The sequence below is a fragment of the Thamnophis elegans genome, chromosome 6 (assembly GCF_009769535.1).
Source record: "Thamnophis elegans isolate rThaEle1 chromosome 6, rThaEle1.pri, whole genome shotgun sequence".
Taxonomy (NCBI): domain Eukaryota; kingdom Metazoa; phylum Chordata; class Lepidosauria; order Squamata; family Colubridae; genus Thamnophis; species Thamnophis elegans.
In genome coordinates this window covers 72828860-72845201 of record NC_045546.1, presented here as the reverse complement: position 1 = coordinate 72845201, position 16342 = coordinate 72828860, and the positions used below count along the sequence as shown (strand labels likewise).

Sequence of the window (16342 nt, the reverse complement as noted above, 5' to 3'; positions counted from 1 at the left end):
CTGCAGGCTACTTCTGCTGATTGCCGGCTGCCAGCAGCTCAGCCATTCAATTCTCATCAGCTCAAGGTTGACTCAGCCTTTCATCCTTCCAAGGTCGATAAAATAAGGACCCAGATTGTTGGGGGCAATATGCTGACTCTGCAAACTGCTTAGAGAGGGCTGTAGAGCACTGTAAAGCAGTATATAAGTCTGTTGTTGCTATTGCTATTAACCACTTGTCTAGAAGATCCAACAAATCATATTTTACAAAAAAGGGTGATTACAGAGAGTACATTTTCTCAGAATCCATGTGAAATGTATTATTCTGTCTATAACCTCTAAGAAAAAGAAAAGAAACATGTCCCTGTGGAGATAACAAACTATAGGGGGCAGTGCTCATCTTTGTTTAAAGAACTGTTGAGACAGTGCTGTTAGAAAACCTTTCTGCAGTCATGAGGTCAGCATGACATCACAGAGCACTAATTCCTCCCCATTGAAGTGATATCCTTTAAAGAGCAAGTTAAAATGAGCTGAGATCATGGTGAGACTGATTGTTCTATCAAGCATCTGCCTCTAAAAGCTTTGAGCAATCTATTCTAGGTTCTAGAGCAGCATTGCTTGCAAATCAGCAGTGACAGGGATCTGATGCGTCAAGAAACCATTTTTTTCTTTTTAAGTGAGGTTAGCCACAAGTATTAATCATCTAACCACTCATTCTGTTCCCTGGTTGAAAAAGCCAATGTGCTGGGCGATGTATTTAATCTTAAGTCAAAGAGAAGAGCTACTCTTGTTGGATTTGCACCCCACACTTGGTTTATGATTAAATAATCAGATTCTCTTATCACTTTCCCTTGGAAATGGACCAGGTTGCTGGTCTACTTACAAAACCCCCAACAGCATAGATTTATTAAAATGAGCTCTGTCTGTAGAAAACAAAAGAGAGCCCAAGGTAACATTAGCAGCACTGCTGCCCTCTTGGCCTCTTACTGAAGAGGCATGTACTTTGTTTCGGTCAGCAACAGATGGTATAAGTACCATATTTTTCAGAGTAGAAACACCTTTTTTCCTCAGAAAAGAGGCTGAAAATCTGGGTGCGTCTTATACACTGAATACAGCATTTTTTTGCCTCCCAAAGCCCTGCCTCTTCACCAAAATGGCCGTGCATACCCTTATGGAGGCTTTCAGAGAGCTCCTGGGAGCTGAGGAGGGCAGAAATGAGCAAAACATGGGCCATTTTTTTGCCCCCCCCTGCCCCCAGCAGCACTCTAAAAGGCTCCATAAGGGTGCATGGAATTTTTTTTGACAAAATACAGGCCCGTTTTCGCGAAAAACAGGCCAGTTTTTGCTCTTTTTTGCCCCCCACCCCAGGAGCACTCTGCAAGCCCCCCCCAAGGCTATTCATGCTTTTTATTTGAAAAAAAAAACCGGGCCATTTTTCGGAGGTTTGCAGAGTGCAAAACCTTTTATTTTTCCTTTTGGAAAACTCTTTAACTGATGAGAATTACATTGATCAAATGCTGTGCCAGCAGAAACAAAGTTTCCTTCTCCAGGACATGGATAAATACACCTGGAAACATCTATCTACCTATCTACTCGCTCTCTGCCTACCTACCTACTGTATTTCTCTCTCTCTCTCTCTCTCTCTCTCTCTCTCTACCCCTCTATCTCTCTCCCTACCTACCTACTCTCTCTCCCTCTCTACCTATCTACTGTATTTATCTCTTTCTATTTCTCTCTCTATCCCACCTACCTACCTACCTACCCACACACACTCTCTCTATCTCTACCTACCTACAGTATTTCTCTCTCTCTATCCCTCTACCTACCTACTCTCTCTCTCCCTACCTACCTACTGTATTTCTCTCTCTCTATCCCTCTACCTACCTACCTACGTACCTACCCTTTCTCTCTACTGTATTTCTCTCTTTCTATCTCTCTCTATCCCTCTACCTACCTACCTACCTACCTACCTACCTACCTACCTACCTACCTACCTACCTACCCTCTCTCCCTACCTATCTGCTATATTTCTCTCTCTCTATCCCTCTACCTACCTACCTACACACTCTCTCTCCCTACCTACCTACTGTATTTCTCTATCTATCTCTATTTCTCTCTCTCTCTATCCCTTTATCTACCTACCTACCTACATAACTATTCTCTCTACCTACCTACCTACTGTATTTCTCTTTCTTTCTCTCCTCTCTATCCCTCTATCTACCTACCTACTTTTAAAAAAAACCTTGGTGGGCCTTATACTTCGGTGCGTCTTATACTCCAAAAATACAGTATTTGTTTGAGATTCAAAAGGTCCCTTTGGTCTGCAGCAAAATCTTGAGTGGTCAAAGTGCCATTGAGTGAATGTTGGGTTTCATTTTATTCCTGATCACAATGATTACTGCTTTCTATTCTTGGGCTTTATTTTTTCCTCATTATGATTTCAGAAAAACAAACTAACCTTTTTCTACTGGTTTCTCTTCCTGTCTGTTTTCTGTTTTCACGTCTGAGCACACTTCTTTCCACTGCTACTTGAAGTTGTCATTTTAAAATGATTTAGATGACCATCCTTGAGTGTCTCATAATAGAAGGTTTCTATTCCAACCCTCACAACCTTGAAGGAAGTTCATTAATTGCATGTTGTTCTATGCCATAGCTAATAAACTATTTTTTATTCATCATCATCGTCGTCATCATCTTACATTGAAGATTGCATGTTTTTCAATCCCAGCCAAATGTGTATTTAATAAATGATTAAACAACTTATGGCTTAATGTAATGTGGGAATCCAGTATTAATTTTAATGCCGATTTGTGTTTAATGAGGGCAAATTAAGAAAAAAGCCTATAGTTTGTGTGTACTTGTGGATATAAAATACTTAATAGATGTAGGAGCAAATGGACACCTTAGCCCTCCAGAAAGCTACCTTCTATTCAAAATAAGATAAGCTTTTATTCCTGTTCCAAAGATATACCATGCAATAGAACTTGTCTAACTAGATTTTTAAAAAAAAGCTAAAACAGAAATATACATAAAAATATTAAAGCACTTTTCATATTGAAAAAACCCAATAGCTTTTCACATTTATCCTTCAATTTTATGCTACTTTTTGACACGCAGTTATATATTTCTATATTTGTGTGTGCAGTTTGTTTCTTTAAAAAAAAAGGATTGTAAAATGTTGACTACAGGTCTGCATTTGTTACAGGTGCTAATATACACTACAAACTTATTTGCACACATAAAGGAAAGAAAAACCTGCCATGCTAAATTTCACATTATGTTTAAAAAACATAATGCAATTACCAGAAAGAGACTGTAACAGGTTCTGATAAGATCTTATTGCAAAATATTTTAAATTATCAAAATGCTTTCTGAGGCAGAAATCCTGCTTTTGTCTGGCATTTTCCTGTGCTCTTACTCTAATGATACATGTTCAATTACCACTGAAAATAAAAGAATCAAATCAGAAACATGTGTAGTTTGCCATATAATTACTGATTCTTCCCCATGGCGACTGACCTTTGTAAGACCAATATCAAGACCTTAAAGGCTAAAATGATAGATATTCGCAAGGTTTAAAACATATAACATCATTACAAAGACTTAAAGCAGGCATGACATAAGCTTGGACATTATGGTCTTGCAATTTATGTCTGAACCTAGAAAGTAGTAGCTGGATTTATACAGAATGAGGGTAAATCACAAGCCATTGGAATGCAATGTTTTATTGTATAATAAAGGTAAACACCATATTTGAGCCTATTATACACCCATTACTTTTACCTGTAATATCAATCTTTTCTAGGAAGTTTTTTTTGTTACTCTCATCTTCAAAACAGCTTGTGATTTTTGTATGTGAACACAAACAATAATGAAACACATTTCAAACTCACAGTGATCAGACTACTTTGTTTTCTTTTCAAGTCACATTTCCTTTACTTTTTCATTTTTGTTATCTCTTGTTTATTGATCTAAACTGTCTATTACAATTTTTTACAAAGGATCCTACTGTGAACTTTAGTAAAATACGCTGTTACTCTCTCTATTTATTTGCCAAAGAAAACAGAAATTGTATCTTGGGCCTCTGTATTTAAAGTCAGTAAAAACTTGCCAGCAAACTTAACCAACTTGGCTATTAATCCCAAGAGAATGCACAAAGGCACAGGCACAGATATACGCACAAACTAAATCTATATAATTATTTACATCACTGCCTCTCTTTTAATGATAGCAATAGCGAAAGCAATAGCATTTAGACTTATATACTATTCCATAGTTTTCATTTTACTGACCTTGGAAGGATGGAAGGATGAGTCAACCTTGAGCTTGTCAGGATCAAATTCCAGACTGTGCACAGAGTTGGGCTGCAATACTGCATTCTAAACACTGCACCACCAGTGCTCTTAAAATGATAAAATTCTACTAAAATTAACCAAGTATGATTGCTTATAAGTGCTATGTAAAAGAATCTACAGATAGTCCCTGATTTATGATCATTTGTTTAACAAACTACATTTGTTATTTGAAGCTACAAGAGTGTTGAAAAAAGTGATTTACAACTGGTTCTCGCATTTACAATATCGAAGTATCCCTTAGTCACATGATCAAAATTTGGGTGCTTAGCAACCTGTATATGTTTACAACAGTTGCAGGTCCCAGAGTCATGTAATCGCCACTTGAGATTCTTCCAGAGGTTTCCAACAAGAAAAGTCAATGATGGAAGCTGGATTTGCTTAATGATTGTGTTATTTGCTTAACAACCGCAGCAAAAAAAATCATAAAATGGAGCAAGACTCACTTAACAACAGCACTGCTTAGCAATGGAAGTTCCTGTCCCCTTTTTGGTTGTAAGTCAAGGACTACTGATACTTCTAATGGCTTGTTTCTTATGGCCTCTGCTGAGCATTTCACAACCTTCCACTTCTAAAATTATTTCGGAACGTTTGCAAAGGAAATTAATTATATTATAATACATTATACTGACAGCAGCAAGAATAACATACGCTCAAAATTGGAAATTAGACAGCATACCTTCCAAAAACATAATAATTAAAAAAGTAACAGGGGGGCATTTGCCCAGGTTCGCCTGGTGCGCCAGTTGCGGCCCTACCTGAACCGGGAGGCCCTCACAACAGTCACTCGAGCCCTTGTGATCTCTAGGCTGGAATACTGCAATGTGCTCTACATGGGGCTGCCCTTGAAGAGCATCCGGCGACTTCAGCTAGTCCAAAACGCAGCCGCGCGAGTGATTGTGGGCGCACCACGGTTCGCCCACATAACACCGATCCTCCGTGAGCTGCGCTGGCTACCTGTTGGTCTCCGGGTGCACTTCAAGGTCCCTCTTACCACCTATAAAGCGCTCCATGGTAGTGGATCTGGCTATTTGAGAGACCGCCTTCTGCCGATTACCTCCCTTCGTCCCATCAGATCGCATAGAGTAGGCCTCCTCCGAATTCCATCCGCCAGTCAGTGCCGACTGGCGACTACGCGGAGGAGAGCCTTCTCAGTTGCAGCCCCGACGCTATGGAACAATCTCCCCGTGGAGATCCGCACCCTCACCACCGTCCAGGCCTTCCGCACAGCCCTCAAGATCTGGCTATCCCGTCAGGCCTGGGGATAAGATTTTACTCGCGCCCCTCCCGAATGTTGAATGAATGTTGGGTTTTTATTGTTAATTATTTTTATTCACATTTTCTTTTTGTGTTTTGTCCTGCACTCCCCTCCCCTATCATTGTAAGCCGCCCTGAGTCCCCTCAGGGAAAAGGGCGGCCTATAAATGCTAATAAAATGAAAAAAAAATGAAAAAATGAAAGTAACGGACTGCGCGGAAATGGTCAAATTAACTTTTAAACTGCAAGATAAAGAAGATAAAGAATATCATGCAGTATGGGATAAATGGTATTATTGGTTAGAGAACAGGAACAATGAATGAAAGTAGAACACACACACACACACATATATACACATTAGTTTATAGGAATTATAAATGTAAAAAGGAAATAGCAAATGTAAAATGAATGAAAAGTATACATGACAATAAATAAAATAGGATATACCGATATTTTAGGAATGCGAAGAATGGATGTAGAATGTGGTTTTATGTTTTGTTTTGTAAAAAGCTTAATAAAAATTATTTATAATTTTTTTTTCTTCAGCAGATAAATTTATCATAAAATCCAACAAACATTTTTCTAAGTAAGAATCTTTCCTTCTAAAACGGGGATTATTCGATTTCTTCTTTGTTGGCAAATTATAAATATATTTCTAAGTCTTTGTTCTTCAATGTTTCTATGCAAAAATATATGTAACACATTTTACAAAATATTATTTTCTGTTCTTTCTATATTCTGAATATTTACCTTGCTTTTCTGGGCTATTTGTCGCTTGTGAATTATAGGAGGTTTTATTGCTACAGGAAAATGATCTGTCTTCACAATCTTCTACAAAGACTTTCAACACTGGTGAAGTCTAAAGCAAAAGAAATAAAACAGTATTTAAAAAAATATTCTGATATTTTTGCAGAATTATAATAGTAAATGCAAATTTTGAAATGAGTGTCTCTCAGCTCCTGCCTTAACATATTTTGAAACTAATTAACTAGTACACATTGATTTTTTTTAGATTTAGATTTTATTAATATTTGTAGGCCGCCCTTTTCCCTGAGGGGACTCAGGGCGGCTCACATAAAATCAGGGAAGGGAATACAAACAGTAACATAGACACATATAATAAAAGTAATAAGCAACATGCATTCATCATTCGGGAGGGGCGGCTATCCTTGTCCCCAGGCCTGACGGGCTAGCCAGTTCTTCAAGGCTGTGCGGAAGGCCTGGGCAGTGGTGAGGGTACGAATCTCCACTGGGAGTTCGTTCCAAAGGGTCGGGGCTACTACTGAGAAGGCCCTCCTCCTTGTGGTTGCCAGCCGGCACTGGCTGGCCGATGGAATACGGAGGAGGCCCAATCTATGTGATCTAATTGGTCGCAGGGAGGTAATTGGCAGGAGGCGGTCTCTCAAGTATCCAGATCCACTACCATGCAGGGCTTTATGGGTGACTAATAGCACCTTGAAGCGCATCCGGAGATCGACAGGTAGCCAGCGCAGCTCGCGGAGGATAGGTGTTATGTGGGTGAACCGCGGTGCACCCACAATCACTCGCGCGGCCGCGTTCTGTACCAACTGAAGTCGCCGGATGCTCTTCAAGGGCAGCCCCATGTAGAGCACATTGCAGTATTCCAGCCTAGAGGTCACAAGGGCCCGAGTGACTGTTGTGAGTGCCTCCCGATTCAGGTAGGGTCGCAACTGGCGCACCAGGCGAACCTGGGCGAATGCCCCCCTGGTCACAGCCGTCAAGTGGTGGTCAAACGATAGCTGTGGATCCAGGAGGACTCCCAAGTTGCGAACCCTCTCTGAGGGGTATAGAATTTGACCCCCTAGCCTGAGTGATGGAATATTGATCGAATCTTTGGGAGGGAAGCACAACAGCCACTCGGTCTTTTCTGGGTTGAGCACAAGCTTGTTAACCCTCATCCAGTCCATAACGGCCTCAAGGCCTCGGTTCATCACGTCTGCCGCTTCATTGAGTTGGCACGGGGCGGACAGATACAACTGGGTATCGTCCGCATATTGGTGGTATCTGATCCCGTGCCTGCGGATGATCTCTCCCAGCGGTTTCATGTAGATGTTGAATAGTAGGGGGGATAAGACCGAGCCCTGAGGCACCCCATATGTTAGGGGCCTAGGGGACTAGGGGATTGCATTTTTTTCGTATGTGTAGGAGAATTCTGAAAATTGAGATCGCATTATTACTGCTCTTTTGGAAAGTATACAAGTCCCTCAGATCAATTGCTCATCAAAGACCTTATATGAACAAAATTCATTAGTTTTTGGCCTATGCAAATTGTTTGTCAAAGCATGCCTTAGAATCCGTTCCTCAATATTGGGAAGCAGCTCAGAGATCCTTCTGAAGAATTGCTTTAGCAACTGGACAGATAAAAGTCACCCGTGCATACACAGCCATGTGCAGAATATTCTGATGAAACAAACATACCAAATTTTCAAACAATTTCATCTACTCTGCGGGTTCATGGAACACTTGAATAATGTGCATAGAACTATTCCACATCTGTAAAATGTTATCAATTGTTATTAACTGATATCAATGTCTGAGTCTGAACATTTATTAGATGCTTGGTTTGTTCTGATTTCCAGAAAAATTAGCAGTAGTCCTAGAAAAAGGCAAAATCTAACTATTTCTGATAAAAGTGATGTAAGCAAATGTAGCCATGTACTTCAAAATGTACACAGTTCTGGAGTAAAGTATTACCTCCCTTGTGTTTTCTGAATTGTTGCATATTATTACAGAATGCCACCAAAATAATAAAAGCACTAATGATGTACTAGTTGGGCACTAAAACATCTTGTCAGCTCTCCTGGATGAACCAGACAAGAAAAACAACTAGATGAGCTAATTTTAATTTATTATAAAGCTACAATGATAAAATCTTGCAAGTATGAAGGTATAAACTTCCCATTGCCACTTTTATCCCCCTGAACAATGGCAGAGCTTTTCTAAGTTTCTTCCTATGACCATTAATCCATTAGGAGTTCCTGCCTCTTTTGTCTGATTGTTTTCCAGGCAGCATATCTTCTCTCTCTCTCCCTCCCTCCCCCCCCCCTCTCTGTCTCTTTCTGTTTGTCTGTCTATCTGTCTCTCCCTTCTCCCAAGGCCATTCACACATTCCATTACATATCTTCAAATAAACGACCTAAGAGAGCATCAATAACTCCACTGATCTTATTGATAAATAAAAGGAGTGACTTGAGCACATTGTTTTATTTATTTCATACAAAGTCATCTACTGACCAATGTACCTGTATGAAAAAAGCAACTGTTTAATCAATGCCAATAACATGATAACTTGGGCAGTTGTATGGTATTTGTTTAAACAATAAGGACAAGGACAACCTTGCCTGATATAAATCTCTCAAAATCTGGCTCCTTTTGCCCCAGTAATGTACTTACCATATAACATATCATATCCCACTCAAAATGAATTTCTAAAGATAGCTTCATTAATGACATAGATGAAGGAATAGTAGGGGAACGCATCAAATTCACAGAAAATACTAAACTGGCAGGAATAGCCAACACCCCAGGAGACAAGCTCAGGATCCAAAAAGTTCTTTACAAACTTGAACAATGGGCCCTATCCAAGAGAATGCATTTTAATGTGGAGAAAAGCTAAGTTTTATATTTAGGCAGGAAAAATCAAAGGTATAAGTACAGATTAAGTGAGACCTGGCTCAAAAACAGTAACTGTGAGAGGGACCTTAGAGTCCTAGTGGATGATCACTTGAATATGAGCCAGCAGTATGGAGCAAAAGCCAAAAAAGCAAATACAATCCTGGGTTGTATAAACAGAGGCATAGAATCAAGATCATGTGAAATATCAGTGCCACATTATAAAACCCCAGTGAGATCACTCCTGGAATAAGGCAACCAATTTTGATCACCATACTACAAAAAGATGTTGAGACTTTGGAAAAAGTTCAAAGAAGAGTAATAAGGCCTGGAGATCAAACCATAAAAAGTAAGGCTGCAGATTTTGGCCTTGGTTAATTTAAAGAAAAGAAGAATTAGGGATGACAAGAGAGCAGTATTCCAGTATCTGAGGGGTTGCCACAAAGAAGATGGTTTTTTTGTCAAATTATTAACCAAAGCACCAGAGGGCAGGACAAGAAACAATAGTTGGAAACTAATCAAAGAGAGAAGCAATCTGGAATTAAGGAGAAACTTTCTAACAGTGAGGACAATTAACCAGTGGAACAGCTTGCCTTCAGAAATCACGGTTGCTCCACCACTAGAGGTTTTAAAGAAGAGAGATAGTCATTTGTCTGAAATGGTATGGGCTCTCGTGCTTGAGCAGGGAGCTGGACTAGAAAACCTCCAAGGTTGCTTCCAGCTCTATTCAATTCTAGATTTCTAGATTCACATTAAAAATGTATGTGATGCCTAATTGTCTTGAAATAGATATAAACATATTTCTAAAATTCTACAACTTAATTGGTCCAGAACAATGTAGATTTAAAATTATGAATCTTCTCAAGAAAAGATGTCCTGTCAAAATCGTTCCAAAAGAATAGACAAAGAAGTCCATAAGGAAGTTCAGTTCAACGGGATCCTTTTATCCTGGCTAAAGTTAATATTTGTGATTTCACTATCTGAAAAACACTGCATATAAAAGGATTCATGATAGAATAGGAAAAGGAAGACACTTGTTCATGAAGAACATTGTCTCAAATTTTCTAAAAATGTGCCTCCAAGTTTCTGTGGGAAATGTTTATGGAAAAATAAGTCAAAAATAAAACATTTCAGGCTCTGTGGAATCATTATGTCTGATAGAAACCAAGCATGCATTTCACTATAAAATATCCAATAAATTCATAATAATGGTCAAAAATGGAAGTGTCAAAAGGATATTTTCCTTTCTCAGACAATTTGACATTGGCAAAAACATGAAGTCAACTTTTTATTAGATTATTTTATAAGACAATATCTGTTTGTTCACTAAAACTGAAACACAAGTGACTCATGTCCCAATTCAGTGATCACGAACACACAAAGGAACAGCTGAGGAAGTTTGGAGTTTTGAAATGGCCAAATCAATGTTCAGACTTAAATTCCAGAAAAACGTTGTCAGGACCTGAAATAGGTTTGCTAGAAAATTTTTAAACTTCCTGAGTTGAAGAGGTTTGCCACAGATTGGGACAACATTTCTTACATAGTGATGTAAGAGATCTATCAATAAATACAGGAAATTTTACAGTGCTGCATTTATTACAGCCGATGATGATGCAACCACTTACTAAATTTAAGAGAGAAATTATGTTTTATTTTTATTTTTTCCTCTTTATTATATTGCTATAATTCTTGATACGCTGTATTATTTTAATAAAACGTTATATTACTGTATAATATGAAAGATTATTGACTTTTATTAGATAACATAATATTGCAAATAGATGAGAAAAATATTCGTTAATTCTTAATTACAATCTAGGACATCAATATTAGAAGCATTACAATTATTTGGCTTTTTCACGCAAAGTTGAATGTAACAAAGTTGAATGCAGCTCACATCAAAGTATTTTGTTAAAGGTTTTCTGGGAAATTATGTTTTCCCTTCAGCACCTCATATGTCATATAACTTTATGAATTAAATGAAATAAAGCGCAATCAGAAATGCTGGTAACATTCAATGACAAAAATATGCAACAATATATTCATCTCCTTGTTTTAGAAATTGTTTTATACCTTGCTTCAAATTAATGCATGTAAGTATTCTGACTGGTTATTGATTAGCAATCAGGACATTCATTTTTCAGAAAAAAAATCAGCAGTTAGATACCAAAAAAAGCCTTTTCAGTAAGCACATTACATGGCCTATATGTAAAATTACTGCTCTACAGTACACACAGAGATATACCGGCAATTCCTTCATCTGAAAATCATTCACCAAGTGTCATTCCCTGGCATTACCCAAACACGCAGGAAGTTAGGTAACATACTGACCGGCTTTTCTTGTTCATGATTCTCCAAAATCAACAGGGCACCAAACATGTCTTTTACATCTTGTCTGATTAAAATGTGGTAGTTTTGCAACAATAAGATATGTTTGGTTAAACGTTCCCATAGCTTAGCAAAATAAGGTGTCAATTCAGATCTAGACAAAACAGAAAATAAGTTTTCATTTAAAATGCTCAAAAAACCAGCTAGATTGGCATGAGATATTGTGTATATAGAGCTGAAATATGGAATAACTTTTTTTCTTTCTGCTTTTATCAACCCAGGGGGATGGAATCAATTATTTGAGATCACAGACTTTTTTGATTTTAATATTTTTTTTTTCTTATTGGACTTTGTCTTTGTTTCTTTTATTAAACTATATTGTTTTCATTAAAGTAACTTTTCCCAATATATATTATAGAAAAATAAAATTAGATTGATTTGGTCATTGAGATGTTTTGTGCTTTTACGGTAGTCCCCCTCCTTGCCCCCCCCCCATCTTTTTGTGTGTTATAGTGTAAATTGCCAAAGTTCACCTTCTGACTTTGGCAGAATATAATAAATACAATGCACACAACAAGGCCATGTTTAGCAAAAACTGAATCCAGAGTTTTACCATTCACTTAATAGCTAACATAATCCAGTTGTGCAATCTGTAATTGATTTATTGTAACTTTTGATATTTTCTCAAGAGTCCTATTATTAGCTTTACAAGGCAGTCCAGGCCAGAAGCATAACCAGGAGCATCAGATCTTTACTGTATGATTATATTAAATAGAATCTTATAAGACTGAAAATATTTCTCCCATCTTCTCTTTTTAGTCAACAGTAAACTAAAGGGGGTCTCTTTTGAAGCACTCTCCATCTTTCCCCCCATCTGCAGCTGCCTCTTATCAGATGTTGTCTAAGCTGCAATCTTCCTCCTGTCTTCCAAGATCATTCCCACATACAATCACACCCGAGAACTTTATTCATTCAGATATTGTGACACATTATTTTAGATTCAATATATAATTCAAATGACTAAAATCATATTTTATCCTAAAAAAGTTGAAAAATGTTTAAAGAGGCGAAATAGCTTGGAATTGAAACTGGTTCTTATATAGAACATTCAGACAGAAGCATGTACAATATATAGGAAAATGCACTCAAACTAATTCAGGAACATGGATAGATATAGGACTAAAATGCCAAACTCATCCAAAAGTCTTAAGCTCAACAGCTAAATCTCAAATGTGTTCAAGAAGAAATAGCATCTTGATTTTATTTAACTTTAGCTTATATATTAGCAGTATGAGACAATAATAATGTTGGATCAAGTCAAATGTATTAGAATTTTGTAATCAGTTATCTCTCCTGTATTTTGTTACTATTTATTTCAATGTAAATGGCCACCCAACTCTAGGCATAGACCAATATTAAAAGAAAACAGGAAAAACAGAAAAACAACCAGCACAGAAACAATAACCCAGATAAAAAAGATTCATCAATCAAAAATAAACATAATCAATGTACAGGCTCAAACTCACCTCCTGCTGCTGCCCCCCCCCCCCCCATTCTTTATTACAAAATTAGAGTTAGTCTTTGCTTAGTAGTTAGGGTTGGTCTCAAAGTTTTGGCCACAGCAACATCCCAGTCACATGACCATGATTCACACAATTATAGTGGTCAAAGCATCCCATAGTCACATGATTGCCACTTGCGACCTTAGTTGCCAGTTTCCAACAAGCAAAGTCAGTGAGGAAGTTGGCAAGAAATTGTAAGTCCCAGTCATGTGACATCACGCTTAACAAACAAACACAATTTGCCTAAGCACCACAACCTGAACTGCTGTCATAAATTGGCATGGTCCCATAATTTTTGACTTTATGACTGTAATGGAGTTCCTGGCCCCACTTATGGTCATACCTGTACTTTCAAGTAAATTATCAGCTAATAATCAAGAAAATGACTATAATTTTGAAATCTGAAGACATAATAAACCAATTAGGACAGAATCTCTGAAATATTTATTATTAATCAAAGGTATGTGATTGTCCATCTCACAGAAACAACTCTTAGCAGCATACCACAATCCAAATTTTCTTCCCACAGCTCCCATTTATGGGCGGTGCTATCTCTTGTCATGCACATTGAACTCCTCCCATCTGTTTCTCACAATCTGTCATGAGTCTATTTGAGGGGAACTATTTGTGCATTAATGTATTTGAGGGAGTTTGATGTGTTAAAAGTAGTAGGCTAGTAATAGATTGTGTATATATGTATATGTGTTTACCTATGTACATGCTGGCAGAGGCACTGCCTAAGTTAACACTATATGTATTCTCAGACACCCAAAAGCTGTGTAGCCTGATGTTAGCTACTGCTCTGCTTATTATCTAGAGTTTTCTTTTTCCTATTCATCTCTTTCCTTTTAAAGCTCCTATTCTATATATTCTTTCCTGGCTATAAGTCCCACTGAATTCATTGACTTAAACCAAAGTAAATATGTGCATATTTTAACATCTTTAATTTCTATATTTTGAACAGTTAAAACTATAACCTGACGCATGCAACTCTCTTAAAGTGCTTTGATTTCATATCATATACAACATGTGACATAAGAATGATGAACATTAAGTGATCATACCTGCTTTGTTCTTCATTCAGTCTTTCCCTTTGGTAATTAAGCATTTTAGTTCGTAAAAGGTGTCCATTCATTGTATTTTGCAATAATTTCTGAAGTTGATAAAGGACAAGCGCTTCACACGCCTCAACGTTTTCTTGTGCCAAGTTGCCACCTTTATTACAGAGGCTATAAATGAAAACAGGTACTTAAAAACGGATAATCATAATTTATTTTTATCAATGACATTTAAAACACTATTAATATATTGATCAAATATGAATTGGTCAAAGTGTAGGCATGCACCAACCTCTTCACTCTGTAGCATCCTGAGAACCAAAAAAAAAAAAAAACTTCTTTGATTCCACGTCTGATAATTGATATTTTACCCTGCTGAAATCACAGAAATAACTGTGACACCCAGTTGGCTAAAATGAAAGTCTTTGGGGAAGAATGTGATAGGCCATTTAGGAAGTCTGTTTCCATAATGAGAATTTCTGCTTCAAGATTTGAACTCACTACCTCAAGGTAAAACATGCAAAGCTAGAGTATGAGCCTGCAATGCCAACATTGTCAAGTGTTTAGAATATATACATAATTCTTTCAACAATTCCTAGGGGGAATGAGAAAAAAAAGAGTCCTGGAGTAGGGTGTGGCCAATAAGAACACTCTGGGTCTGACTTGCAATCTACCAAAATAAATCAAAATAATGAAAACGTAATTGCATTGCCAAGTCCCTTCCATTCTATAATTTAAAAAATATATATTAATGAGAAATCAATTTCTTTAAAACAAATTGTTTCTACAATGCTGTTATAAAGATATCTTAATTACAGATTATTAAAGTAATCTGCAATACTAAAGTAATACTAAAATAATCTGTGGTCATTCCAAAAAGAAGATTTATCTTAAATAGAAGGCAAAGTTACTAAGTGTTATAGCTCCCAAATTTGGGAGGGAAGTAAAATGTGCCACACTAAGTCTGTGGTTTCCTATCTTCCTCCAGTTTAACAAAACAAAATAATATTGCTCTTTCTCCAAAATCAATATTATATCTGCTGAAAAGTCTCCTTTGAGAGTTCTGATCACTTGAACTCTACTAAATATGAGCCCTGATGTACACTATGCATCCCTCATTGTTAAAACATCTCCTTTATATTATTCTTCCGAACAGACCAATTGAAAATGAGAACAATCCAGGATTTTTGTGGTGGAGCATTAATCTGAAATAAATTCCAATGAAATTATTAAAGCCAAAATCTGAGTAGTTAAATAGATAGCTTTGTCACATTTCACATTAAATGAAACTAGCCATTGACCTTATAAGCTTCTCTCGTTCTGCTGTATTAGCAGTTCCTCCCTCGTATAATGCCGAGCCTACAGAAGGTACTTTGGCTACCAGTTCTTCTATGAAAGTTAAGACATGACAAAATCCTTCAAATGACAGACATTCCCTGCAGAAATAAGAAAAAAATACATTTCATGCAGTAGCAAGAACACATTATTTAACAATCTACTAAAATATTGATATTAAAATAGGGCATATTAATATAAATGGGGAAGTAGGAGCACTTTGCTGTTTCATTGTATATATATATATATCTTCTCTGGATTATACCAAGAAGCGCTAAACTATATCACCTGAAAATACTTTTTCTTGTTCCTTTTTTGGTGACATTTAGATAGGGATACAACAGTGTGATAAATGTTGTATGAGGCAGCATTATCATATTATGTAGGGTTTATCTTTACAAGCAGAAATCAACAAAGCAGAGATAAGAAATTTGCAATGTGAAGCTGGCATCATATATATTGGGAATTCCTAAATGTCAAAGGAAAAAAAAAGGAATGAGACATACAAACCTGTATAAACCATAGCTCAAGTTTTCACATCAGCATTGTATATTATAATTTTGCAGAATTCATGCAACTAGTAAAACACTGTCCTGGTTTAATGTATAAAAAATGAGTCTGTTCTGCTAGACTATTGTAGTGCAAGTGATTTATCATATGTTTATTTCTATGTGTAACATGATTAGCAAAGAAACTTAATAAATTTTAGGGTCAAATTTTACAGGTGGAAAACATAACTGCAATTTATGGGGAATTATAATAATGGGATACCTCTATAATGATGCAAATTAAGATTTAAGCATTTTAACAATGGAGTACTGCTAATCCTTTTATAGAC

The 16342-nt window shown here is 37.0% G+C and overlaps 1 protein-coding gene across 1 annotated transcript in view; it reads right to left on the bottom strand.

Moving 5' to 3' along the window:
* KIZ (kizuna centrosomal protein) overlaps positions 1-16342 on the bottom strand; it is a 72737-nt gene that overhangs the window by 22448 nt on the left and 33947 nt on the right. The window contains exons 7-10 of the mRNA XM_032220150.1: positions 15471-15605; positions 14176-14340; positions 11553-11703; positions 6339-6447 (exon numbers count right to left, since the gene is read on the bottom strand). Coding sequence (XP_032076041.1) covers positions 6339-6447; positions 11553-11703; positions 14176-14340; positions 15471-15605 — 560 coding nt within the window. The remainder of the gene's footprint in view (positions 1-6338; positions 6448-11552; positions 11704-14175; positions 14341-15470; positions 15606-16342) is intronic.